Source organism: Calidris pugnax, unplaced genomic scaffold (assembly GCF_001431845.1).
Source record: "Calidris pugnax isolate Ruff unplaced genomic scaffold, ASM143184v1 scaffold102, whole genome shotgun sequence".
NCBI classification, from domain to species: Eukaryota; Metazoa; Chordata; class Aves; order Charadriiformes; family Scolopacidae; genus Calidris; species Calidris pugnax.
Genome location: NW_015090846.1, coordinates 6070310 through 6096194, shown reverse-complemented (window position 1 = coordinate 6096194; position 25885 = coordinate 6070310). Strand labels below are relative to the sequence as shown.

At 45.0% G+C, this 25885-nt stretch overlaps 1 protein-coding gene across 3 annotated transcripts in view; it reads right to left on the bottom strand.

Moving 5' to 3' along the window:
• Window positions 1–10119: 10119 nt before the first annotated feature.
• The window catches only part of GAPVD1 (GTPase activating protein and VPS9 domains 1), a 29718-nt gene continuing 13952 nt past the window's right edge, over window positions 10120–25885 (bottom strand). Inside the window, exons 7-27 of one of the 3 annotated variants that reach the window (XM_014942799.1) lie at window positions 25639–25719; window positions 24640–24800; window positions 23783–23912; window positions 22784–22909; window positions 21785–21958; window positions 21344–21484; window positions 20605–20739; window positions 20392–20511; window positions 20206–20283; window positions 19707–20080; window positions 19104–19191; window positions 17954–18034; window positions 17169–17291; window positions 16543–16672; window positions 16232–16341; window positions 15442–15601; window positions 14784–14971; window positions 13194–13407; window positions 12555–12627; window positions 11475–11672; window positions 10120–10758 (exon numbers count right to left, since the gene is read on the bottom strand). In XM_014942799.1, coding sequence (XP_014798285.1) covers window positions 10618–10758; window positions 11475–11672; window positions 12555–12627; window positions 13194–13407; window positions 14784–14971; window positions 15442–15601; window positions 16232–16341; window positions 16543–16672; window positions 17169–17291; window positions 17954–18034; window positions 19104–19191; window positions 19707–20080; window positions 20206–20283; window positions 20392–20511; window positions 20605–20739; window positions 21344–21484; window positions 21785–21958; window positions 22784–22909; window positions 23783–23912; window positions 24640–24800; window positions 25639–25719 — 3026 coding nt within the window. In that variant the 3' untranslated portion in view covers window positions 10120–10617. The remainder of the gene's footprint in view (window positions 10759–11474; window positions 11673–12554; window positions 12628–13193; window positions 13408–14783; window positions 14972–15441; window positions 15602–16231; window positions 16342–16542; window positions 16673–17168; window positions 17292–17953; window positions 18035–19103; window positions 19192–19706; window positions 20081–20205; window positions 20284–20391; window positions 20512–20604; window positions 20740–21343; window positions 21485–21784; window positions 21959–22783; window positions 22910–23782; window positions 23913–24639; window positions 24801–25638; window positions 25720–25885) is intronic. The other 2 variants (XM_014942800.1, XM_014942801.1) reach the window with 2 other exon arrangements.

Sequence of the window (25885 nt, the reverse complement as noted above, 5' to 3'; positions counted from 1 at the left end):
TCCCCGTGTCCAGAGCTGGGGCAGAGACATCTGTTCATCGCAACTTCCCTACAGACAACAGGGCGCCCGAAATGCCCGGGGCAGGATGGGGGGGGGTGGGGGTGGATGCAGCTGAAAATAGGGAGAACGGGAGCTCCCCAGGGCTTGGGGAGCGGGAAGGGTGTTGGAATGGCCACGATTGTGGCATTGCCCACCCGGCTGGGGCTCTGCACCCACTCCCAAGGGCTTAGGTGAAGTGCTGGTTGTTATTATTATTATTATTATTATTATTATTATTACTATTATTATTTTCTCCTGCTCTCTCTACACCAATTCCCACTCTGTGCTAATTTCTGGTGTGTTGTCCCACTGTCACCATCTCAGCAGGGACGGAGTTGACTCTCTTACCGGCAGCTGTGCTGTGGTTTGGGATGAGGGTGACGCTGGCACCGGTGTTCTCGGTTGTTGCTGAGCTCTGGAGGCCTTTCCTGCTCCTCACGCCAGGCAGTGTTCATGCTGGAGCAGCGCAGACTGAGCGGGGATCTCATGGATGCTGAGCAACATCCAATGGGCAGGTGGCAAGAGGATGGGGCCAGGCTCCTTCTCAGTGCTGCCTGGAGACAGAACAAGGGGAAACAGGCACAAGCTGGATACAGAAAGTTCCGTCTCAACATGAGGAGGAACTTCTTTCCTGTGAGGGTGGCAGAGCCCTGGAAGAAGCTGCCCAGAGAGGTGGTGGAGTCTCCTTCTCTGGAGTCATTGAAACCCCACCCGGATACGACCCTGTCCAACTGCTCTGGGTGACCCTGCTCTGGCTGGGGGTTGGACTGGATGGTCTCCAGAGCTCCTTGCCAACCCCCACCATTCTGTGATTCTGTGATTTAGCGGGCTGGGTGTGCACAAAAACTTGGGAGGAGACACAGCTGGGAGGGCTGACCCCACCCAAGCAAAGGGACATTCCATACATACCATGATGTGATGCCCAGTATGTAAAAAGCAGACACACTGGGGACACGTGCGTGGAGCCAGTGGCAGTGACAGGTCCCGCTGGCGCTCCATGTCTGAGCCAGGACCCCTCTGCTGGCACTGACACCCCAGCACGGGCAGTGTCAGACACACAAACTCCTCTGCCATGTTGCTCTTTGGCATTTTAGAGATAATAAATTGCTAATCAGCAGCCACCCCCTCCTCAGTGTCCTCTGCAGCAACACTCCAATAATTAATTATAAACTACAATACTGATCAGCTTGCGTGTTCTCCGTCTGCACTGACAATCATTAACCATAATATGAAATTTATAATGTTAAGACATGGAACCTGGTGAGATGAACTGCTCTGCTTTTTAATCAGTTTTATGGGATGATATAATGCATTGATCGACAAAGACAAGATACAGCGCGTGTTCCTGTGTCTATAGCCGTGCAACCTTATTAATTTAGATTTACAAAGAGTTGCTTGATCTGGAGGGGAGAGGACTGGTGAAGTCGCCTCACGCAGAAGGGACCGGTGCAGGATCCCACCAGGGTGGCAGCCAGGGGCTCCCTGGGCAAGGGGGGGACTTGCCAGGGCCACCGCAGCCCCGGCTCAGCTGGCTCTGGGCAGGGCTCCTCAAAGCCCGGCTGCGGTGGCACAGGGCAGGGTGATGCTGGTGGGACTTGGACGGGTTTGTCCCCCTTTGAGGAGCGGTGGGACAGGTCCCAGTGACAGGGCAGCGTGTGCCTGCCTGCACGTATGTGCCTGCGCCCAGCCCTGCCCCAGCCCTCCCTCCTCCCCCTGAAATGCATCTGCGACTGGGGCATCGCCTTCCCAACCAGTACAGCCCAGTGGCGGCCGGACAGCTGGTAACCATATTGGTGTGTCTTGGGCTGTCATATCACATTTGCACGCCTGCTCTTGCTCTGCATCCGGGGAGGCTGGGGCGGTGGTTTTCAGGTCAGAGGCTGCATCCAGCACAGGAGGAAAATTCCCATTTCTCCACCAAGACGTTAACCATGAAGTGGCCCCGACTCGGCTCTTCCACCCTTGGCAGCAGTTCCGTGTCACGGCCACCCCAGCACCCAACTGTTTCCTGGCACCAAAACCATTCCCTGACACCACAACCGTTCCCTGACACCACAACCATTCCCTGGAACCCCAGCCATTCCCTGGCACCACAACGGTTCCCTGGAACCCCAGCCATTACCTGGCACCACAATGGTTCCCTGGAACCCCAGCCGTTCCCCGGCACGTCCAGCCCTGCTGGCCATGGCTCACCCCTCCAGCCAGTGTCCATCCAGAGGCTGCAGTGGAGGAGCTGAAACAGCAGCGAGTGGGGCTGTAATCGGTGCAGGTAGCACAGTTTTATGGAAAACAGGGCTTGTCAAAAAATTTGGTTACATTCTTTTAATTTAAAAGTTTAACTAATAAAAGTAACCGAGAAGCTGTGATATACTTAAGCTTCTGTTAGGCATTTGATTTAATAGTACATGACGTTTTGATTAAAAAATTAGCTCTATATAATATCAATAGAGCACACATTAAAAGGATTAAGACTTGGCTGACTGACAGATCTCAAAAAGTAGTTGTCAATGGGGAATCATCATCAAATGATGATGTTCAACATTTTCATCCACGATCTGGAAGTAAATATGAAATCAGTGCTGATAAGATTTGGGATGACAAGGATTAGCAGGGAGGTGTGAACGCTGACAAGGGGGGGCTGTGAGGGGTTGCCCCGGGGCGTTGCCAACACCTGTGGGTCGGCCTCAGCCAAACCTCGGCTGCTTGTGCCACAGCAGGTCCCTGTGGTCCCGCAGGGGTGCAACAAGGGGGCTTGGTCACCCACCCCACAGCCCCCACCACGATGGAGAGCATGGCATGTGCCGATGCAGCGCCTCGTGGATGGTGCCACAGCAGCACAGCCCAAGCCATCGGGCTGCCATGGGAGGAGCCGCAAGGACACGGTCACCCTAAACTGGGGATGCAGCTCCAGGGACAGAGCAGAAGCCCTGGTGCCACCGACCACCCCCCGGCCCAGGGCAGGGCACCACGGCTGGTCTCTGCCACCGTTAGCAAACGTGGATTTTTGAAAGGCAAACCTTTATTAGTTCAGGGAGTGCGCCTAACCCACATTAATTCCCAATTGTGAACGCTTTCAATTAGCGACTGCAGGCACTCGGCCCGCTGGATTTGTTCATTAGTGACACGGCCTTGCCACTTGGTGACACGCCAGATGACAAACCTGTCCGAGGGACGCGCGAGGTTTCGGCTGTGGCACAGCACTTGCATTAGCCCAGGAAGGGGGGCGGGAAGATGAGGTGCCCCCAGGTGCCTGCAGCGGAGCGGGATGCGCTCGCACCACTGGGCACGTGGACTCCACTGGGAGCTGGTGGGACAGCAGAGCCCCAGCAGGCGTGTCCCTGGGGAGGGCGAGCGGGTGCCCGGTGACAGTACCTGCTGGTGGAGGAGCCTCCCCTGTCCCGGGCTCAGCACATCCATCACTGGGAGAAGCATTTGCAGAGCTCCTGGGGCCACCACGAGTGCTGAGTCCTCTAAATCCCGCTGAGCAGATGGCCTTGAGCCACCTTCAGAGACACCTGGCCAGCAGAAGGACACATCCTGTCCTCCACCATGGGCAGGGGGAGACAAACGGCGGGGTCTGTGGTGCTTCTGCAGGGCAGCAGCTGGGGGGATCCACGTGCCCAGGGGACACATCCCCGCACGGCTGTGGCACTGCCCGAGCTGAGCCCCCAGCAGAGGAGCCACCATCGGGCACCGCTGCCCCCCCGGCCAGCTCCCGGCCACCAGCACCCGTGGCAGCCCCGTGAAGGCATTGCGCTTCCACAGGGCTCGACTGGCCCAATAAAAGATTATCAGCTAAATAAAACAAGAAGTGAGTGATACCACTATGCCCTGCTGGATTGAAATTGTGTGAGCAAAGTGGTTTTCTCAGGGAGATTTATTTCCTCTGCCGGCTGCAGGCAGCCAGCCCGGCCGAGAGAATGAGCCTCTTGCTCCGAGGCCACCGCTCCCTCCTGCAGTCAGCGCTCGGCTTTTATTTCATTTTTGAGGGAATCGGAACAATAAAGGAAACAACCAGAGATCTGCCCATTGCAAGCCAAGGAGCACACACGTGTGCCCTGCAGAGGAGGAGTCCCCAGAGCCTCGGGGAGGTCCTTGGAAGAAGCCGTGGTCTCTGCCATGGGCAGCTGCTGGCACTAGGGGACACATCCTGGGGCTCTGCTGCCCCACAGCCCGCAGGGAGCTGCCACCACACCAAACACCCCACACCAAACACCCCACACCGAACACGCACACGAGGTTATCAAATCTCCACTGCTCGGAGCGATCCCCCCGCAGACAGCACGGCAGAAATGGAGTCACACTGCTCACCATCACCTCTCCTGTCACGAGCTTGGATTTCAGATACCGTCCCCCCGTAACGACCGGGCACTGGTCCCTGCTGCCGCCAAGCCCCGCTGGCTGGAAAGCACGCCATTAGATCCCCAGGAATTGTAAATATGGCAAAGTGCTGGAGTCAGCACTCTTGCTGAATTTTGCTTCCAACATCTGCAGCCCAATAAATCTTTGTCTCCTTCAGGTGAACTGTGCTCTCTGCTCAGGCTCCAATTTACATCCCTCAGCACCAGCACCGCAGCAGCACCGGCCCCACCGGGGTCCCGCCACCAGCCGCGCTACCCCACGGGGACAGCGAGGGACCCGCCGGCCTCCCGGGCGCTGCGGGCGGCCCCGGCCCCACCAGCACCGCGTGGCCACGCTGTGACCAGCCTGGCGGCCACCAGCACCATGCGCTTCATGCCAAACCCCTTCTACTCACCAGACCTTCACTGGGCTTTTTTTTTTTTTTTAATTGTTTTCAAAACAGATTTCATGTGGTCCCAAAATGAGACCATGATTGTAAATTAAAGTGTAATTAGCCTTTACGCTTTTATATTCATTAACTCTTCTCTGTTAATGATGCAGAGGCTGGAGCACAAACCCAGCATTATGAAACCACATCCAGGAAATAAAATAGTGATTTAGATAATGGCCAGAATGTATTGCTACTTACACATAATTAAACAAATGCTCAATTTACACTTGGAAACATGAATGAATGTTGATTAACCCCAGCCCAACGACTCTGCTGGCGCTGTGGTTAAGTGGCTGCGGTGCCGGCGGGGCTGGCGGTGGTGGGCAGCAGTGGGCAGGGCAGGGCACCCACCGCCCGCAACGCACCCGCCTGGCCCAGGTGCTGCCAGGGCACTGAACCGCGTGGCCACCACGGCCCGGACCCATGGCCACCCTTGGCCGGGCGAGCACCGGGGTCACTGCCATGGTGGGCCATAGCCGGCTCCTGGCAGAGCAGCAGAGTGGGCCCAGCCTGGGCACTGCACGGGCACCGTGGGGCTGAGGAGGTTTCGCCATGTGCCAGGGGTCACCACAGGCTGCGCTGCCGGCTCTGCCCACCGCTCCCGCACAGGCTTTGTCTCCCGTCCCCCTGCGCCTCCTGCCCTCCAAATGTGCCAGTTACTATGGAGACATCGCCTCGTTAGCGCAGGAGGAGCCTAACGAAGTCCACTTGTGCAGGATAACGCTATTCTCTGCTGCAGATCCGGTCAGGAGGAGCCCGGGCCCCGGCTCCATCTCCTCTGAGGGCAGCACAGAGCTGCCTGCGCCACGGCTGGGCCCAAAGGAGGGGACCAACATCCTTGTCCTGGTGACCCCCTGCCCTGTGGGGCAAGAGGTGCCATCCAGCCTGGGCTCTGCTGCAGGGACAGCTCGGCCCCGCAGTGAGGAGGCGGATCTGGAGCCGGATCCAGTGCCAAGCAGGGCCTCCACAGCGTTTCCCAGTGAGGTCGGCCACGGGATCCCAGCCAGGACAAGGCAGGGGCTCTTCTCACCAGCAGCGTGTGACCAGCACGGCCCCAAATACATGTATCCCCCCCCCGGAGCCAGAGCCCAGGCCGTGCTGGGGGAGCAGGAGCTGGGGGGCTGCTGTGGATGCAGACCCATCCCCTGAGGAACCTTGGGGCGCTGGCTCCAGGCTGCCCACGGCGCCCACAGGGTGATGGGGACAGGACAGTGTCCCCATATCCCAAATCTGTCCCCTCAGTAAGGGACAGGGCAGCCGTGTTGGTGCCGTGTGGCGTGTCGGGACCTCTGCTCCCAGGGACTCCCCGTTCATGGATCGTTGACTCAACAGGCCATAATGGCTCCATCTATCGGGGTCAATACGGGTGCCTTTGACACATGATAGACAATAATTGCTCCTGCTTAGAGACTTTTTAGTTCATGGATCATTGACCTGATGGGCTGTAACAGCTCCAAAGGAGGCTGCACACCCCTGCGCTTAAACACCCTCAGGAGCCAGCGGCTGTGTAAAACCACCACAAAACACCCTCTCCCCAAAAATATGCTCCCCAGCACCATTTCCAAAGGCCCTGGAAGCCCACCTGGTGGCACGACCATGGAGGAGAGGAGAAGCCATCACACCCTGGCATCCCTGGAGCACCGGGGGACACAACCAGGGTGCAGGGGGCCAGGCTCACCTCCCGAGAAGCTCCCCTCTCCGACAGCAACTTCCCAGGTATATGATTTAATGAAAGGCACAATAAGAAGTGAAACAATTAGAATTTCTGCCTCATTATCATGGTAATCTTATCAGTCGGATAATGAGGTATTAATGGAGATTTAATGTGCCTCTCATAACAGAATCCCTTGGAGAAAACACATAAGGAAATTGCTGTAAATCCACTTAATGATGGAAAGGTCCCCAAACACCATATTTCCAGAGGATGAAAAATGCTGGATGCAAATGAGAGAGAATCAAGGTCAATAACACGGCGGCCACTGAAGGGGACAACTTGGTGGCCCTGGGACAAGGCAGGAAAACATGAAAGCCAAGGCGGTTAAACTGCTCTCCCTTTTTAATTCTTGGTTTTTGTTATTATTATTTTTTTGTTTGTTTGTTTTTTTTTTTTTTTTTTACAGAATAATACATCAATAATCGCGTTAAGAAGAGACACAAGGTGGGTTTTTTTTTTCCTGCATACAAGATTGTGCGAGCTCGTTAATTGAGATCCGTAAAGGCTTTTACCCAGTTTCCAAGAGGAGAGGCAGTACAAAGCTTTTTAAATAGAGGGAAAGCACGATTAAAAACAAAACAACAACAACAAAAAAAAAAAGAAGGTACAGAACACACACACATTACTAACTCAGCAGAGATTAATTCTCAAGTAGTACAGGCTCAACCAAGTCACCAGCTCTTACCCACGTAAGAGATTTTTTCCCCCTCCCCTGCTTTTCTGCTGCCCCGGCTCCCCCGGTCTCGCCGCCAGCCGGAGGAGGCAGGGGCTGTGCCACAGCAGGGCCACACAAGTGACACTCGTGCCAAACACAGGTTTCACTTGCCCAAAGCTTCGCTGCAGAACAGGTTGCCACCTCTCAGCCCTCACCCCCTCCTGGCACCGAGGCAGCAGGGAGAGCTCGGGCTTCAGCAAGAAATTGGGCTTAAACAGAAGACGAAGGGTTTCAAACGGTACAAACCAACACTGCGCTCACCAGAAACTCACCGACAGGAAACAGGGGCATGTTCGTGGCTTTTTTTCCTGAAATTTATGGCAGTTACATTCAGCATTTGGTAGTATAAGGTCTTCCAAACAAAAACTTTTAAACTCAAATACTTAATAGGCCATACATGTTCCGATTCTCCTTAAAAAGGATTTAAAAAGACTCTACAGAGAAATCTCATTTAGGGTTAGGAGCAAAAATGCATCTCTTAGGGATGAAAAAACCAGCCCTTCCCTTTCACTCCTCGACCCACAAAGGAACACAGCACTTGTGTCACACCAGCAGGCACGGCCGGGCCCTGGGCTCGTGTGGCAGCTCCTCCAGTAGCCAACACCCAGCCCCAAGCCCCCAACTGCAACCTGGTACTATTGGCCTCCCCCCACTTCCCCAAAACCTTCCACTCATCCCTCGGCGGTTGAAGTGGTTTAATTAACAGAAAGCACCAAGTTTACAGCAACAGGTACATGGTGGGCTGGCACCTTTTGGCAACAGTTCTGTCACTTTTGGTCCTTTACGCGCTGTCTTTCCACCTTTACTATTGCACACTGAAATCTAACAACATCACTTCCTACACATGTAATCTACCATTTTAAAACAAAACGTTACAGGACACCAGGGAAAAATAGTAAGAGGACATCACAGGGAGGTTTTTAATTCTTTGGAAAGTCTAATTCTCTAACTACACTTACCCAGACTCTCTAAAGGGCTTTCAGAGGAGGTTGGAAAAAAGAAGCAAAGGACCATCTTGCTATGAAGACTCTCAGCTCATCTGGGGCTCACTGAAACACTCACTGGTTTTAAAATAGCAACGTAACAATTAAAGAAAAAAAGACTCCAGTTCTTTGAAGTATTTTTCTACGCAGAAAAACAAAATGATAAAAATTGCGAAGGAAATGGTTCTTGCCCCTTGAAGGAGAGCAGGTCTGAAAGACCTGATGGTGCTGATCAAATCCTGCAAACCCAGAAGGGACCGCAGGGTCATCACCCACTTCAGTGTCTTTGTGCCTTCTTTAAGGGTTGTACCAATACTCTCCTCGACTAAAACCCACACTGCAGGATGAAAAGAACGTTCATAGATCGGTCTTAACATCTCAGATATTCAAGTAATAATTAAATATTACAGGACACTTCAATAGAAATAAATTTATATTGCTTTTAGACATGATCTGGCCATATCTTCAAGGGCATATTTGTGCTTCGCTGCTGAGTGTTATTGGTCAGGGCTGTGCTTGCAATATGAAGTTACGTGTTCAGCACCAAAAACCCATCAAGGCTAAAGAACGAGGATATTGCAATGCTACACAGAGCGAGTCACCACAGTAAGGCAGATCAGGAGAATTCTGTTTCTACTGAGTATTGCTCCTCCACACAATCAAGTCTCTAATAGAGGAGAAAGACTATAAATACAAGACAAAAGTTACCATCCCACCCTCTCACCTGGGATTAGTTTGGCAAAAACGCTATACTGAGTTACAGGTTAGAGTCCTAGAAAGTAAGTTTCTTTAATTATGCCTTGAAAAGTAGCACAGCCAAATCAAGCACTTGATACTTCACATAAATTGCTCTAATTTCCATTAACCAAATGATTTTCCCCAAGTACTAGTTGCTTACAGGTTTTAATTATCAAAATGCACACACACACAAAAAGAAAATCATATTTTGAAAAGAATGAGAAAAAGACTTTGTTTGCTTTACTACTCACAGACACCAAACCTTAACACATCCCTCTGTCAGAAGTGCAATGAACACTCTGGGAAGAGCAAGAAATAATACTGACATGAAAAAGTTAAATGCTCGCTGTCTTCTTTCACCGTAATTCTGGCTAAAAAGAACAGCAAGTGCTTATATACAGACAACAACCACCGGCCGGCCCTCAGACCATTCCACTCATGAAAAATCCACGGGGTGGTGTGCATAAAAATTTCTGTAAATTGATAATTGTCAGTTTAAGGGGAAGGTGGGGTGAGAAATCTATAAAACACCCTGAACTGATGTCATGATATGTTTCATAAAGAACAGTGTTATATTTTAAAATATTTTATATGAACAGTAAAACTTGCACTGCTGCATAGCAGACAACACGAAGAACATTTAGTAAAAACATTCACTGAAACCCCTGGCATATGTATTTAATGTCACTAATCAAAATATATATTACAGTCCAAGGTTCTGTTAAGGATCTCTGTTTGGGGTTTGTACAGTATACACAATATTTCAGAAAAAATATTACAGTAAGGTATTTTATTTCTCCTTTTTTATATTAGACTTATCTATTGTAACTTACAGTCCCTCTCCTCTATATACCCAAACCTTTATAACACCCTATAATGCCCTAGCCAAAAAGTGTTAGCTATCTAATAAGCCCTGTCTATTATAAATTCCAGTTTTAGAAATTTCAGTAATCTTAATTACATTTTAATAAATAGTTCAGTTTGCCCTTTTTAATCTTAGCCTTTCGAGGAAGTCTTTTCATTACCAAAACACAGTATGTCACAACCTGTTAGAGGTCAGAGAGGCTTTTGCTTGTTTATTCAAAGGATAATGAGTCCAAAGATAATTGCAACGCATTAAATATAGTTATATAATATTTACACTGTCCTCTCAGGTTTTAAATTTAGGTGAAATATAATTGATAACTAATGTCAGCTACTACAAACTTCCTGTGTGGCTGGTGTTTTATTAATAAAAGGTGTATTAAGCTAGAAAGTATACTAAGTGGTTGCCCTGATTCTTCTTGTTTTGAGTTTTCTACTAGAAATTAAATGAAGTGAATTATTCCCGTGAGTAAGAATTCAGAAGAGGGGTGGTGCAAAGAGCATGAAGAATTTTCTGCGTGTTTTGAGCTTCCAAAATACCTGAAAACTGTGGTCCCTTTTGCAGTGCCAGTATCTGTAGGGGAGAAAAACGCAACCAAAAGAGAAGAGGAAAATCCGTTAAATTAATTCGATTAGTAAAGGTGTGTTTTAAAATGCATCAATTCTGTACAGTATTTTACAAGGAAAGTCTCTTCTTCAGCTTTCGCAGCTGTTGTACATTCTTATATACTCTTCCTCCACTAACAGTCTGCCCCTTCGTGTGCTGTTTGCGTTACTTGCGATCGTCAATAGTTTTAATGAATTCAACGGCTGCCGTGAACTGCATCCACCAGTACGACTCCTCCCCGGACAGGCAGTTGGCATAGAAACTGCTGATGTACTGCACGGTGGACAGCAGGCAAGGCGGGTTGGCCTGAGGGGTGGAGAAGAAAGAGATACTCACAGCTTGTTTGCAAAGCTCAACAGAAAACGTTACAAGAGAGAGCAGAAATACCATTCCATCTGCGCCGTGACCCCCTCACACCTGTAACACACAACTGTGTCACCTGTCTGCAGGGTGGGGACTGTTTGTCCAGGCCAGCCCCATTTCACACACTCAGAAGGCATCAGACTCGATGAATGGAGCATTTTTTCCAACAAGGAAAAATGACAAACAGGCCAACAAACAGAGGGGTTACCCTGGCAGAATTTATAAAAGTCATCAAGGGTCTCAACACGTACAAAATCCTGTTGTTTCAGCATCTCACACAAGACAAACCATTCTCCAAACACCCCTGTGTCAAGAAAGGGCAGTGACACAGTTCAGGTCAGCCCTCATGTAGATCTTGGTCCTGGCAGAGGACGTCGCTAAGCAGGCGCAGATGTCAGAGGTGAGAGGACACACCTCGGACAGACCCCCCTTCCCACACCACACCTGCACCCGGTTCCTTGGCTCCAAATGCAAAGTTTGTGGATTCAAAACCCGTAACTGTGACCACATTTCTGATGCTTCTATTTGAGCCTGCTGAATTAGATCTGGGTTTGAGTTTAGCATGCTCCCAGTTACCCAAATATATTGTTTTCTTCCTAAAATGTGCTTGTTTATTACAAAAACTAGCTGGGGTTTGCGATCTTTCCAAAAGAACTCACCTTTATGAGGACAAAGACCAGAACAGGAACGAAATCGTCTGCCCCAGGTACTGAATCTTCGTTTGCCAGACTAAGCAGGTTCATGATGGTTGAACACATTCGCAGGATACACTGTACCTTGTCTCGAGGGGTTTTGTAAGCGCTTATTGTGCGGATTTCAGACTGTGCAGATGGCCATGGTGCCTCCCGGAGATATACCTAGGAAAAAAAAAACACAACACTGCCAGTTCTTGTTTGTCCAAGCTACTGCTGTGCGCCACAGCGCGTCTGAAGGACCAGAGACTTGCAGGCAGGAGCAAGGCCCTGGAGAAACGGGAAGCTTTAAGTCAAGATGGTTACATTACACTCACGATGAAGGTGGTTCCCTGCTGTGTTATAATAAAAAGCTACAAGGAGCCAGCACTCTGTGTGCAACTAATATAATTACCCTGTGCTTCCTCCTGACTCCTCCAGCACACGGCTTCAAAGGCAGGCAGAGCTCTAGGTCTCCATCTCCCACATCAGCAGCTTTATAAACACTCACCATTTCGAGCAATGTGGTTCAAATACTGAACTGAGAACTAGAAAGGCTGCAAACATCCAGCCTCTGACAGACTTAAACCTAACAGCCTGCCCTTAGTTATCCTGTTAACCACCAGAAAAGCAAAAGCACTGGGCAAATTCACAGATGTGGAAAGGTTCCATTAGTTCTGGCCAGTTCTGAAAGTTAACTTGATAGCTGTAACCCACAGCCATAGCATACAAATCACATCAGAAGCACAAAGGATTCAAATCTTGACTTTTGAAGCAAATTAGCAGGAAGTTACTGCATTTTAGTGCAGTGTAGTATTAGCTCTTAAATCTTACTATGCGAACAGAGGTGTCAAAATCAGAAAAAAAATAATGTATTTGGAAGGATCAGTTAGTGGAAGACAACAAAACACGGGTATAGCGTGTTTTTCCTGCAGGATATTTCAGCTGTCACAGACAGAAAAGCAATGTTTCCAAGTGCAAAACACAACCACCCTCTCCCCATCCCAAACACAATCAAACCCAAGCACCCCGACACGTAAGGAAATGAAGGGAAGGAGCAGTTGTTACCTCAGGTATCTGAAGTGCTTTGTGGTTTGCAGTCACCACTTTAGATAACCTCTGTATGTGCTCGTGAAGGACCCTGCAAACAAACACAAATAAACAAGAGTGAGAAGGAAGCAGGAGCCAGCAGTGTCCTGGGGGTCATCCCGAGCTTCAAGGTTGATAGTACAAGAGAGATCTTCAGGAATGCATGTAGTCATGACAGACCCTCAGCCAATGGACACTGGTCAGTAAGACGCAAAGGATTTTGCCATACAATTGAGTACAACCACACAGCCAGCAGGGCACTCAAACTGTATGTTCTAAAACACAAAAACCCAAAACTCCAAATGCACGAGAAACTAGTAGTGAGTCCCGAAGCAGACTTTGGCTGTTCTCTCGACAAACACACTTGCAGAGCTGTGAGTCTGTGTCCCAAGTCATCACATTTACAGTTTTATTCTGTTCTAGCAGTTTGATGCAAACACAAACTTCTGCACATGATGCTAAAGCACTTCCTTGTTCTTTTATAAAAGTTCTTAAAGAAAAATCTGAGTTTGCATGGCATGGCTGACTCGAGTCCAGCCTGTCACACGAAGACTGCACAGCTTCCGTTTGCACCAACTGCCAAAGAGAAACCGGGAACTTCAAAGTACATTAACTTACTGGTCACGCAAAATATCTCCATCCTGATTAGGGTAGAATGCAAGTTTGAAAATCCGATTCATGACGCTGCGCTCTATAGCTAATTGTGCATCCTGGAGCTGTTCCTCACTGGCGTTCTGCCATATGGCGTCCTGAGCCATAGCCCCGTACAAGAACTGCAGAAAATCCTCAACTTGGGCTGTTTTATCATCTGCTGCTGTGAGTTTCTGGAAATCTGAGAAAAAGTAAGAAGAGAGAGAGAACATCCGGTTAAGTAAAAAACATTACTTCTGATAGCTTTTTTCCAGAAAGAAGAGCCCCAAACATACTTCAGATTCTTTGCCAGGCAGCACTGAGGCTCTGTTTTGCCCACGCCCCAGTAAAGGAAATACAAGCAGGAACACTTGAAATAAATGGAGGAATTAAAGCAAAAGCATAAAGAACACACTTAGCAAAGCATCTGGTCAAAATACTCTACTTGATCCTGTGTTAATCACTTCCTGTGCAGTACCAGTTCTTATGCCTTCTCTCCAGCCACCCCCAGAGATAACCCCCAGCACAATTCCCAGAACACTGGTAGGAACCAGCACACACAAAGTTATCAGATGCTGAAAAGCAGGGGAATGGGGGAAAATATCAAGAAAGCCCATGTGCATCATTTCCTACCCCTACCTCTATTGAGTATGCATAGTTGTAACATTCACATTTATCTACAGAACACAGAATGAGTGATGCAGCCAAGTTACTGCAGCACGACCAAATCACTGGCCGTTCCTCAGCTCCATATTTATAACACTCTGCAGCAGAAGACAACTGCCACTCACATCTGCCAGCAGCCCAAATGCCACGGTTGCCAAGTTCTCTTTTAGATCATCCAGAAATAGCTGGCTCCTTTCTGTCCAGTGAAAGGGCTTTAACTCTTTCCTGGGTCACTGAATCTTATTACCAGAACTTTAATCCCAGTAGATGTAAGTTCTCGTGTTAATTCCAGCCTATTCAGGCACATTTCATGTGCAGCACCATGTGCTTCAGGAGCAAGAACTGAGTTCAAACTTCTTATGTACTTCCTTAAGTCAGGCACGTGCACAGAGAACACAGAAATAGTTTGTTTTAAGTGATTCTGTTTTGAGAGAGTTGTCTTCCTGGTGCTGATATTCCTTACACTAAAGTATTTTTGAGTCTTTGATTCATTTCATTCATACTACTACTATTCCTCATATGTTCCAAGGCACAACCACAGATTCTGTGCTGAGGACTGAATGCTGCAACTTAATTTATCATTTATCAGTAGATGTAAAATAACGAGTAGTATTCATGCTTCTTCCATGGAGCAAATAATATGATTTAGCATCACGTTTTAGGCCAAGTGAGATGAAATCACCTTCATTCTCTTAGCCTATGAAAAATGCAGCCCGTTACCATGGCCTAGCTGCCACCACATACTGTTAAGCCCCAGTATCTGTCTGTCTGAGCCATTCACCAGTTGAAATGAAAACCATTTTAGGAATCAGCTCCTCAGGTCAGAAGTTATATTTTAGAACATTAACCTGAGCCAGCATGTAAATATGGAGTAAAGGAATATAAACATTGCACTGCCTGCATTAATCTTACCTTGGATAAACTCCCTTATTTTCTTTTCTTTGCTCTCTAGCAGTAGCCTCACACAGACTGTAGTGAAGTATCTGTTGGCCACTTCTTTATCTCGCAGAACTCTTTGCAGCAGCCTCTCCAAGTGTGCTTGTGTTGTTTGCAGGCCTTGGCGACAGCGAGTTAAATAAGCGATATACGGAGCCCTTTTCCTAAAATAAAGAGTGATCTACATCAGATTCATAATAAAGATAGAGGGTAATAGCTTTATAAAGGGTTAAGTTGTAATGCAAGAGGAATCTTCAACCTGTTGTTTTTAAAACAAAGATAACACCAGGATTAGGGAGTTCCATGTTACACAGATTTTTCTGACTGAATTCACTGCCCTCGCAGCCTCCAGAATGCAAGACCAAAGCAAATTCCAAACAGCATCTCTCCTGTGTTAGAGCTGAACATGAGCCACAAATTGATTAACCTGAGTTTACTACTATCTGGACTGACTTAAGGTCCAAGGTTTTTTAAGCCATTCCCAGATAAGTGAGACAACTTTTGTGGTAAAGCAGAGATGTAATAACCTGATCTGGTAAAGTACAGTTTAAACCAAAAGGAATCTCCCCCACCTGCTAGTGAATAAATATGCACATTTGGAAACCCATTAATAATAAGACACAGAACAAAGTACCTGTAGTCCTCTGCAATAGATGCCAGCAGCTTCCGACAGGTCCTGTTATCAAAGCGGCTCACACATCGCATCGTCTCTTGCAGCTGGGCCATCAAGTTCTTGTCTTGGAGGTTAATAGCTTCGGCGAGCTGAACTTTCAAGAAGCACACAATTTCATTATCTAATAAAGAAAAAGGAAAGTTATTAAGGAAAAGAAATGGAGGCACGATGAAAATAGAACTTTTAGAATGTGGGAAACACATAACAGTTTAAAACAAAACTTCTGTACATTAGGCAATAAATGTCTTTTTGAATTTTCCAGACATCAAGGAGTAAGTTTTGATATCACTATCTTATTTAGTATTTAAAACTATTCTGCAACATGAAGAGGACCAGATAAGGTGACAAATTCACCTGTCTACAAATAAAACTAGGGTGGATGGAGGGATACAAACTCAAGACATATACACTACGTCAGTGGAAAGACCCAGTAAATCACTCAAGTTTCTCTGTCAGTTCTGTAGCACAATTCCCAACAGTATGTGTATTTTGGGAGCCTATTCTACAGCTTCAGGCTCTGCCTGCACTTTATCTGAGATACTTCATTACAAAAATATCGGACCAGATTTAATTGGCCAGCTTGTTTGTGGAGTGGGAAAGCAAACATTCCGGGGAGCAAAACGCAGCCTATGCCTTGTGTGTCTGTGCCAGACAGAAGTCCCCACAAGTGGTGTGGTACAAGTGCCCTTAAATGGGGGAGAAGCAGCAACACCTACAAAACAAAACACCCATCTGTATAAAGAACATTTACCTTCGGGGTCTGTGTGATCTGGGAGACCATTCCTTGTTGAATGTGTCAACATTGGGAAGGCCACAGAATCTGCTGAACAAAGAGCCAATCTCAATTTCTTCTTTGCATCCCTTAAGGAAGAAAAATATTTTCTTAACAAAGCTGCTGCAAGGTCTGCTGTTCAGTAAGCAGTCTTTACTTTTTTTTTAAATACCACCCAAAATTTATTTAACATAATTTTAATACACCAGTGTTGTCAAGACTTCAGAATATCGGTTCTTCAGCTTTTAATTCTACTTTGTGGATAAGATTAAACCCGCAAATGCATTTACCTATAGGAGAAAGCAGAACTTTGTGGCTGTGCTACTTGACTTGCGGAGTCTGGGAGATCATCTGCAGACATGTTTTGCAAAGCCTCGTCGCGTGGAGAGTCATGCATACTCTCACCATCCCCAATAGCCTCTATGGAAAGGAAAAAAACCATTACTCTTTAAGAGAGGAGTCAGAAGAAGAAACCAGACTAATATTCTCTATTTTTCTTCTTGTTATTCTAAGGTCACAGGTAGAGGAGACAGCAAATAAGACAACTTGTTCTGAATAAGTGAAAAAATATATTAAAAATATACAATCTACAAATCACTAAGAAGAAATTGCATCAGTTTTGGAAGGCAATGTACTTTTTCAGTATTCTTTGAAAAACAAAACAAAAAGCTGGTAAGAGATGTGCTATTAACAAACCACCACCTCAATGGCAATAGGAAAGAGCTGTCCTTGGGAATACTGATTTAATTCCCGGTCTCCGAGGGAGTGTCCCCCAAATTATTTGACAAAATATTCCCAGTTTAGAGCTTAACGTTGTTCAGCTGCCAGTACTAACATTTGTCTCAAATACTGAAGTGTTTTTATCTTTAAGGAGGAGAAAATATGTTGGTGATGATTATAAAAGCCAGGTTCTTACCTGCACCGTCATAGTTCACTATGGCTCCTTCGCTGGGGCTGGTGCGTTTAATCGCATTCCTGTATTTGTCCAGAATGTCCTCTGCAGCCTGGGCCTGAGCACTGAGCCTGGGGCTGGGATCATCTGAAAGGACCGTGAACAGCAACAGGAGTTAACCTTGGGCTGTGCCAGCTGAGAGCAAACCTGAAACCTCAGATCTACACATTTGGACTCTGTTTGCAGATACATCAAACAAATAGCTGGTTGTGTTCCATGTAGCCACAATTCAAATATGTTTATAAAGTCTGAAGCAAAAGTAGAAAAAACCCCCAACAAACCAGAACAATTAAAGTGAACAAATAAAGCCAGATCCTTAGCATATTTCTACTGTATACACAAAGGGTTCTTGTATATTTGAAGACTTCTAGAAATGATTAGGCAAACAGAAAACTAAACACCCAGGTTCCAATTGTGTTTAATTTAACATTTAAGTAATTTTTACAGGCACATGTCTGCAGCTGTCCCTACAGCTCATCTATGGTAAGGCCATGGGCTTTTAGAATGAGAAGAAAAAAAAAGAAAAAGCAAAGGCTTCAGCAGAGAATCCAGTACTACACGTACTGACAGAAGCATGACAGTTTAAAAACAGGCTTCAAAGCAAGAAGTCTTTATCCACTTTCTTATTCAGGAAGCCAGTTATGAACATACAACTACAACCTTTTTGTCAAGAGATACCTGGTGGGCACTCTGGAGCTCTAGAGGGCATGTCACGAGAGAAAATTGCTATGATGATATTATTCACATACCTTGAAGTGTTGCGTATCTGTCAGGCACCATGTCATCTTTGTCTTTTTCTTGTTTTTCTTTCTTTCTAAATGGAATAGGAGCTGAAAGACAAGGTACCTTATCAAAGACTACTCTGAGATAATGGCCAGACTGAAGAAACTTTAAGAAAGTGGCTAATGCAGAAGTCTGTCATCAAATAAACTACAATAACAGCATAAGCCCATCTGTAGGGTGGAGCAGAACCGTACTGTCATCGTATGCAGTAACATTAACAGACACACTACTGTGAGCCTTCCAGGTACAACACGTCCCAGGCAATTACTAGCCAAGGGAGCCAGGTAGCTTCCCTTTTTTATTTACATATTTATTTATACCTTAGTTTAGCAAATAGTCCTAACTCAAATATTGGTCATAATGACAAGAATCTTTTCTGGCGACTCACTCCCACTAGTAAGTCCAGGAAGAAGATGCAAAAAGAGCATATTGTGAAACAGAAAAGCAAAAAAAGTGGTATTAAAATACTATAACATTATCTGAAGTCACACAGAGATGGCAAGGATTATGTTGGTTCTTTTCTAACTGAAAGTTTGTTTTAAAAAAAGGCAAGAATATATTATATTACACACGTTCCATCCCCAGTTGTGATTATTCACAGCACGAAAGCCAAATATTATCTTGAACAAGCTTTACTTTGTACACAGCCAAAGTCTAATTTCCACTCATGTCATGTTACAAGAGATATCCTAAATTATCAATACCCTTCAACCACCATCCATACAGAATTAATACTAGTTCTCAGCAAAGCTGCAGTGAAGTTAATACCATACACCTACCGAACGACTGGCCTCACACAAGGATTCCAAGGCTCCCGAACGATTCAGGTACCACAATGTCTAACAAATTCCTTTCAACTTACACACCTCTTTACAGGTGCTGCATACTTGGTATTTCAATAACTCTCTCTTTACTATAACACTTGCAATTTTATAAATAAGTATGCTTTATTTCTCAATGTTAATAGGACTGCTATTACTCTGTAACGAATCTGTGTCAGTCTGGTTGGCTTTTCAAAGTGAAACTGTAAAAACTTTCCATAAAGCAGACTAAAGATGTAATAAAGGCAGCGTGCAGTCTTCCTGAAGTACCACCACCAGGTGGACACAACCCTACCTTTGGGCATAGCAGACACAAAACGTTTCCTCCACCAGGGCTTGTTTCTGTCAGACTTCTCATCATCACTGTCTTTTCGCTCTTCAATCTGTAGAAGGGCAGAGTCTACATTTGAGCATTTACCTCATCAAGTGTAAAGACAAAATTTCTCCTCGATGTCAAGTTATGCTACAGTGACTGTAAAAACCAAACTACAGAAGAGCACAGAAAGCCACAGCAGATTGAGCTAGAAATATCCCTTCTGAAGAGGGCAGCCTATAAACGCAAAACCAAAGACATGAAGAAACTTAGATTTCACTTATTTCTTTTTTGAAGAAAATTACTTTTCAGGATGCTGCAGCATTTTAAATTTCAACACTACAACAAATCTATTTCTGAAGTCCCCCCAAATCAAGTAAACCTCATCCAGGAAATTTAAGAGAGCCCAGATTCATTTAAGCCTCTCTGAACATCTGCAGCTTTAGCTTGTAAAATATTATTGGCCAACATTTAAAAGGTAACAAAGCTGCATTGTAATTCCTTGGCGAAACACATTTAATACCAGCATTAGATGCATAATTAATGTGCCCATGCTAGAAAAAAAACAATAAATAGAAGCCTTACCTCTCCCCTAGAGGAGTCCTTACTGGGAGACGAAGAGGATGACTGAGATGCAGCCACCAGAACGGCTGCTCCAGTGCTGGTGCCTGACATGGGCAGCTCCCTCTCCTCATTGCCAGGACGCCTGTTCCACCCAGGGTCACTCATGGGTCTCCGGACTGATGACACTATATCTGAACTCCTGCTGCGCACTAACCTCTCCGGGTAAGAGTGCCTCTGCTTGAATGCTTCTAAATCAGTTGGAATTAAAGCATGAGACCCAAAGTTTGGTAATCGGGCCTCATTACCTCCCATCGCTCCTTCCAAGATCGGTGGATCCGGTGGTGGGTGAGAGGGTCTTGCATAGTGAACTTTGGGCCTTACCACAGCTGATACACCTGTGGTCAGAAGCGTAAAAGAAGCCACACACATTTCCTTTAAGATTCTTCCAAATTAGCTGGTACTAACACAGAAGCATGGAAAATGCTTATTTTTTAAAAAAAGCTTATTCTTAACAACTCACCCTCATTTGATGACAGAGGGTCAAACAATGCAAGCAAAGAGTCTGTCTGAGAAGGAGGAGATGTCAACTGACTGGCTCCTGAAATACAGAAAAAAAAAAGTTAGCACTGTACCAACAACCACCTACAACATGACAGACATTGAAAAAACAGCCCTCAGTAACAATGGTTCATCCACAGTAACTTACCGTGGGCTGTTTCATCCATGTCAGGACTTGTGACCGAATCCTTTCCCCCAAAGTCAGAGCTACATTCGGACCTGAGATCCTCGATCTTATTAGGAATATCTTCAGATGTTGCACTAATACCTTACACATAACAAAAGAAGCATCTGTAATAGTCTTTCAGGGAAAAAGGAAGCAAAATCCTGCAGCACGTTTTCAGAGGCACCTGACACACACCTGATACGACGCTGAGGCCTGGAGTACTGGGCCGAGAACTGACCTCCCTCACGTCCGTGTCATCGGACGTGCTGCCCAGCCCCGAGCAGCTCTCCAGTTCTTGCAGTCTCTCCTCCTGTTTTAAGTCTGGGGCCTCTACAAAAGGGGGACAATGGACAGCAGAGAGAAAAAGCATCATTATCAGTGCCATGCTCCCTGAATATTCACGTCCAGAGGGGAGGGGGTATGTTTTGATTTAGTACATTAATTTCTAAGGTAACTCAACCACTTCAGCAAGAGTTTTCTCCCCGTGCAGAAGGCAGGACTCAGCACAGAGAGTAGTGCTCTGTCTGCACAGGCATTCTAAGAAGTTTTTACTGTTTTTAAGTACTGTATTTCTTAGAGACAACAGTATGCACTCAAACTTCACTAACCAAAGTAAGCCATGATCCTACATAGCTGCAGTTAACATCACAGGGAAGGACAGCAAACAAGTTTGATTTGCAACCCCTTTTCTCCCCTTTTGGCCCTTAAGAATTTCTTAAGTAACAGTAAGTCTCTCACGATGCTTTCCATCTTCTCTCTGCCTAGGAACAGTTTGTCCTTTTAATACTCGAAGTACTCGCAAACACTAACTTAACCCTAGGATAATAATTTCTCAAAAAAAAAAGAGAGGAAGAGGCTGTTGTTTTGCATTATGTACCTCTGGAAGAGTCTTGATTCGTGCTAAAGAAATAAGCAAAAACTGCATGATTCTGACCTGAATCACTTGGTAACACTTCCACGCTCCAGGCCTCGCTGGTGGTTTCTGATATGGTTGAACCTGTGCAGGGATCAAGCAGCACAGATCCCGACCCCGGCAAACACAGCAAGCTGCCCAGCATGTTCTCTGCAGCTGCACCTGCAAAAGGAAAGCCAAATCGTATAGCTACATACAGGCTTCCTGAGGACAGCTCTAGTAAGAGAAGAATAACACATTTTAAGTGTCCTCAATAAAGTAATCATGAAAAATAATGTTGAAAAGATATTTGGTTGATCATTCCTATAATGCAGGTCACACCCACAAAATCCTCCTACAGAAAAGCCCTGGTTTAATCAATGAAAACACATGTATCTAGAAAGAGAGGGAAGGGCTCTGCAGCCTCACTATTTTAGAGCAAGCATGAAGCATTTTAACATACCAGATGCACCATCAAGTTACCTGCTATTTCTTGCAAACGATCTTCATCAATATTTGGATCGAAGTCACTTCCCAAGACATCTGTACTCCAAGTTTCGCTCACAGTTTCTGATATATCTCTGTCATCAGTCAATCCCATCATATCACGGATTTCAAATTTACGGAGCTTGTCATCAAGATTATCCTGAGTTGTGGCTATGTAGAAAGAAAAAGTTCTCAGTTTTTTGAAAGGCTTCTCCAGTTACTTCTGATTAAAAACCTGCAAGAGTACATTACAGGACAAAAAACCCACAAACACAACAACCCTCTAATTTTGTCAGGTAGAACAGTGTTTTACAGTAAGGCCTGTAATGCAATTTTCAAGAGATGCTGCCTGAAAACAGTTTTTAAATCACATTTCAAACAAAAATCTTCAGCTACACATGGTGACCTATTTACCAAATTGACAGACAAAATGAATACAATTTAGTGCCCTATCAAGAAACTGATACAACTCCTGCAAGACCTTATCATAGACAAGCTGAGGCCTCCAGGGATCGTTCAAGTCCAAACCTCCTGCTCAAACCTCAATTACAGGAGGTTGTTCATGGTCATGTCAGTCCTGTTTTGAATATCTCCAAGGCTGGAGACACCACAACCTCTTTGGGCAACCTGTTGCAGCATTTGACAAATATATATTGAACAGGAAGCTACCCAGATGCTTTAAGACTACGCCAATCCAGATCACCCTGTTCCCTGAAGGGAAAAGCTTGGTATCAAGCAAAACTTTACAACCAGTTTCCTATAAAGGACTTAAGCCTCAAAATTCCATGCGATTTCCTAACAACAGACTGCAAGAAATCTTTCTAGGAAAAAAGACCAAACAACAAAACCAAGCCATAAATAAATGCAAGAGTGGATGTACAAGGAAAACTTAACTTATTTTTTCCTGAACTAGCCAATCTTTCAACCTTTTTCCACAGAACTTTGCCTTTACCATCTAGAGCACCTCCAGCACTTGTATTAGAGGATTTCACCTGCCTTGTTCATGCTCCAAGAGCTGTAGAGCTTCAACACCGTTGCTGCCGGAGGGGCCGGCCCCAAGTTCCGACACAGACTCCCCTTCTAAATCCAAAGATGACACAGAGTTGGAGCGATTTGAGGGACCTGGGAAAACAGATTTCACTGTAAATCTCATTTGAATAGCAGTTCCTAAGTATACAGCACTAACAATCCAGGACACAATTAAATAGGAAGATGAAATGAAGCAGCAGTTCAAATATAAAATACTGAGTTAATGAACTAAAAGTACATTTGCTCTACTCTTGTTTCCTATTCCAGGGATACTTAACCCACACTGTGATTTGTAGTTCTGACACTTATAGTATCGTACTAATTATAATAATCTACAAATACATTAACAGAAACAGCTGGAATCTCACCACTACCATACTACTGTAACTAAAAACTCAATAAAATCTTTGTCATTAATTCGTTTACTTGTCCATTATTTTTTTTTCTCATTTTGAGGAGGGATAGAGCAAAAACTAAACTATGGAAGTTATACAAAATAACGCATGCTGAGTGATCTGTACAGACCTCTTCAATACCACAAATAAACCTGTGCTTCACTGTGTCTGAGGTTCATATAAAGGAGTTGTCCAGAGTCCAGAAACTATTCTGAGATATGTAATAGCTTAAAGCTATCATGAAGCTTAAAGCTTCATCATTAAAAGATGATGAAAAATAAGTATATCTCAATAACTAGTACTGCACTTAAGTTTCAAAAAAACCCCATCCTGTTTTCTTTTTCTAAATACTTTTTTATTATTATTATTCCTAATTGTCAGACTCAGATATGTCTTTGCAGGTTGAAATTTAGCTCCAGACTTCTTTTCTTTGAATGGCTCTCAGGGTAAAATAGCACAGTCTTCAAAATGGCAAAGATGACATGCTGTATGTAACAGGTGTTCCTTTTATAGTTAAGGCAAAAAAAAAAAAAAGGGACAAAACTTCTTCAAGACTTAAGTAGCCCTTCACCTTCAGATATTCCTTCCAGATTATCACTGCAGAGGGAAAAGCGCAAGGTTTTATCAGGTTTACCATGGAGTTTGTTTTCATCAACAGGGACATCTCCTTGTCCGCCATCTGCAAGCTGCATATTTAAGACCTGGAGAGTCAAGGAAAGAAACAAGACTTCCTTAATCTAATCTATTTTTTAGAAAATTAAATAGTAAACAAAACATTGCACACACTTTTGCATTTTTTTTCCCTGGATGTTAATGGCACAATCAAATTTCTAATGTTCCATTTGAAAAAAGTCAGCTATCTCTAAAGTCAGAGCCTGGAGAGAAGGTAAGGTAACCCAGATGTGAACATCAGGCAAGTCCTGATAATAACGGAGCCACCGCCTCCCTCATCCCCCAGCAGACTAATATAATATGGAAACCAATCATTAAGAGGCTGCAAAAGGAGATAATTGAACTATCAGGCAAGGCAGCAAAGATGAAAGCAGCAGCTACAGATCCAAAGGATGGAGCAAGCAGAGAGACACTGAATCAGCTTCTTCAGGCTCAGAAACAACAGCCCAAGTTTGCTCTTAAGCGTGTTAAGATGACAGTCTTTTCATAAATCTGCCAGGATCATTTTTCCTGTGTTAGTATACTGCTTTCCATACCTTGCAGATATACTAAGTAAGGGGAAAAAAAAAAAAAAAGAAATCTAACAGGGAAATTTGAAAGGTACAACCCTCACGTTCAGTAAAATAAAGTAAGGGCTTTAGCTCCCATTCTGGATTTATTACCTGAACTTCACAGTCACAGCTTCGTTATTCTGCTGCTAGAGAACACAGAGGCTGCACTTTTCACAATATCCGAGACGTGACAGTTTTTGCCTACCTCATTTTCTGACATCATTCCTGGAGTAATCTGTGGACCCGTCCCCAGAGAAATCACCAGCACTTCTTCTGGCTGAACTTCGGGGATGGTCTCCTGGGAGGATCCTTCATGATCTCCATGCTGATCCATGAGAATATTTGATCTGCTCCTGCTACGAGTTGCTAAGAGTATTTTGAAATATCAACATTAGAAAGCTTTTCCTTGTTTAAGGAGGAAAAAAAGACAATACCATGGAAATACAGAATGGCAATGTTTTAAATCGATAATAAGCATACCAAATAAACTTACAAAATGAAAAGTCACATTAGACTTTGAGGGATGGGACTAATGTTTAAATTTGAGTACTGAACTGTGAAAAAACAAACTTTCAACATAGAAGTTTGGAGAAACAAGGTCTACTATGTCCTGTTTGCCTACACAAATTCAGTGTATTCCAATCACAGAAAGACTCTTAATAAATTAACTGAGAAAACTAAGAAGCTTGTTACCAATAAAAAAAAGGAGGTCTAGGTTCCTATGCTTTATAACTCTGTTATATTGTTATATTTAGAAGTTTTTTGTCCTAAAAAGCAGGGAAATCTTATTCTGACAGATGCCTCAAACCCAGACACAGAATTCAACATCAGGTGGTTTACTTTGTTTATGTCGTGACTCCTCATTAGTCTTTTCAAGTAGCCTCATATTCCCACGTTTGGCACCATGGAAGGAAAAACGCCCACATGGAATTAAGATTTCTAAGTATGGCACATGACACCAGTTACTGCTTTATTTGATCCAGGCAAAACAAGGCAATGGTGCAGAAGTCACAGCCAAATTGTAATTATCACACGGAAGCACACAAGGTGTTTTTAAAAACTACATGTACATACAGAATGAGTTTCATATAGAAATCAATGAAGAAATCTGAAAAAGCAATGGATTGCCAAAGTAAACCAAAGGCATGCTTACGTCAGGTGTTATAAGTTTGACAGAGAAGAATGGAAAGAGGGCGTTACCCACCAAAAGGGGTTACTAGAGTTATATGAGCTGAAAGATTGGTAGCAGAAGTGTCCCAGGCAGTAATGGCTGCCAATTGCTGTCCTGGATTTCGAAAGCATTAAAATGAAACAAAAGAAATAAAAACTTTGAGCAGAAGCTATTTTATACCATAAAATAAATGCTGTTGTGCCACTACGTTACAGGCATAAGACCAGAACCCTTCAGAAGCAGAGTTAAAACAACATGGGATAGGTTTGGTTTGGGCTTG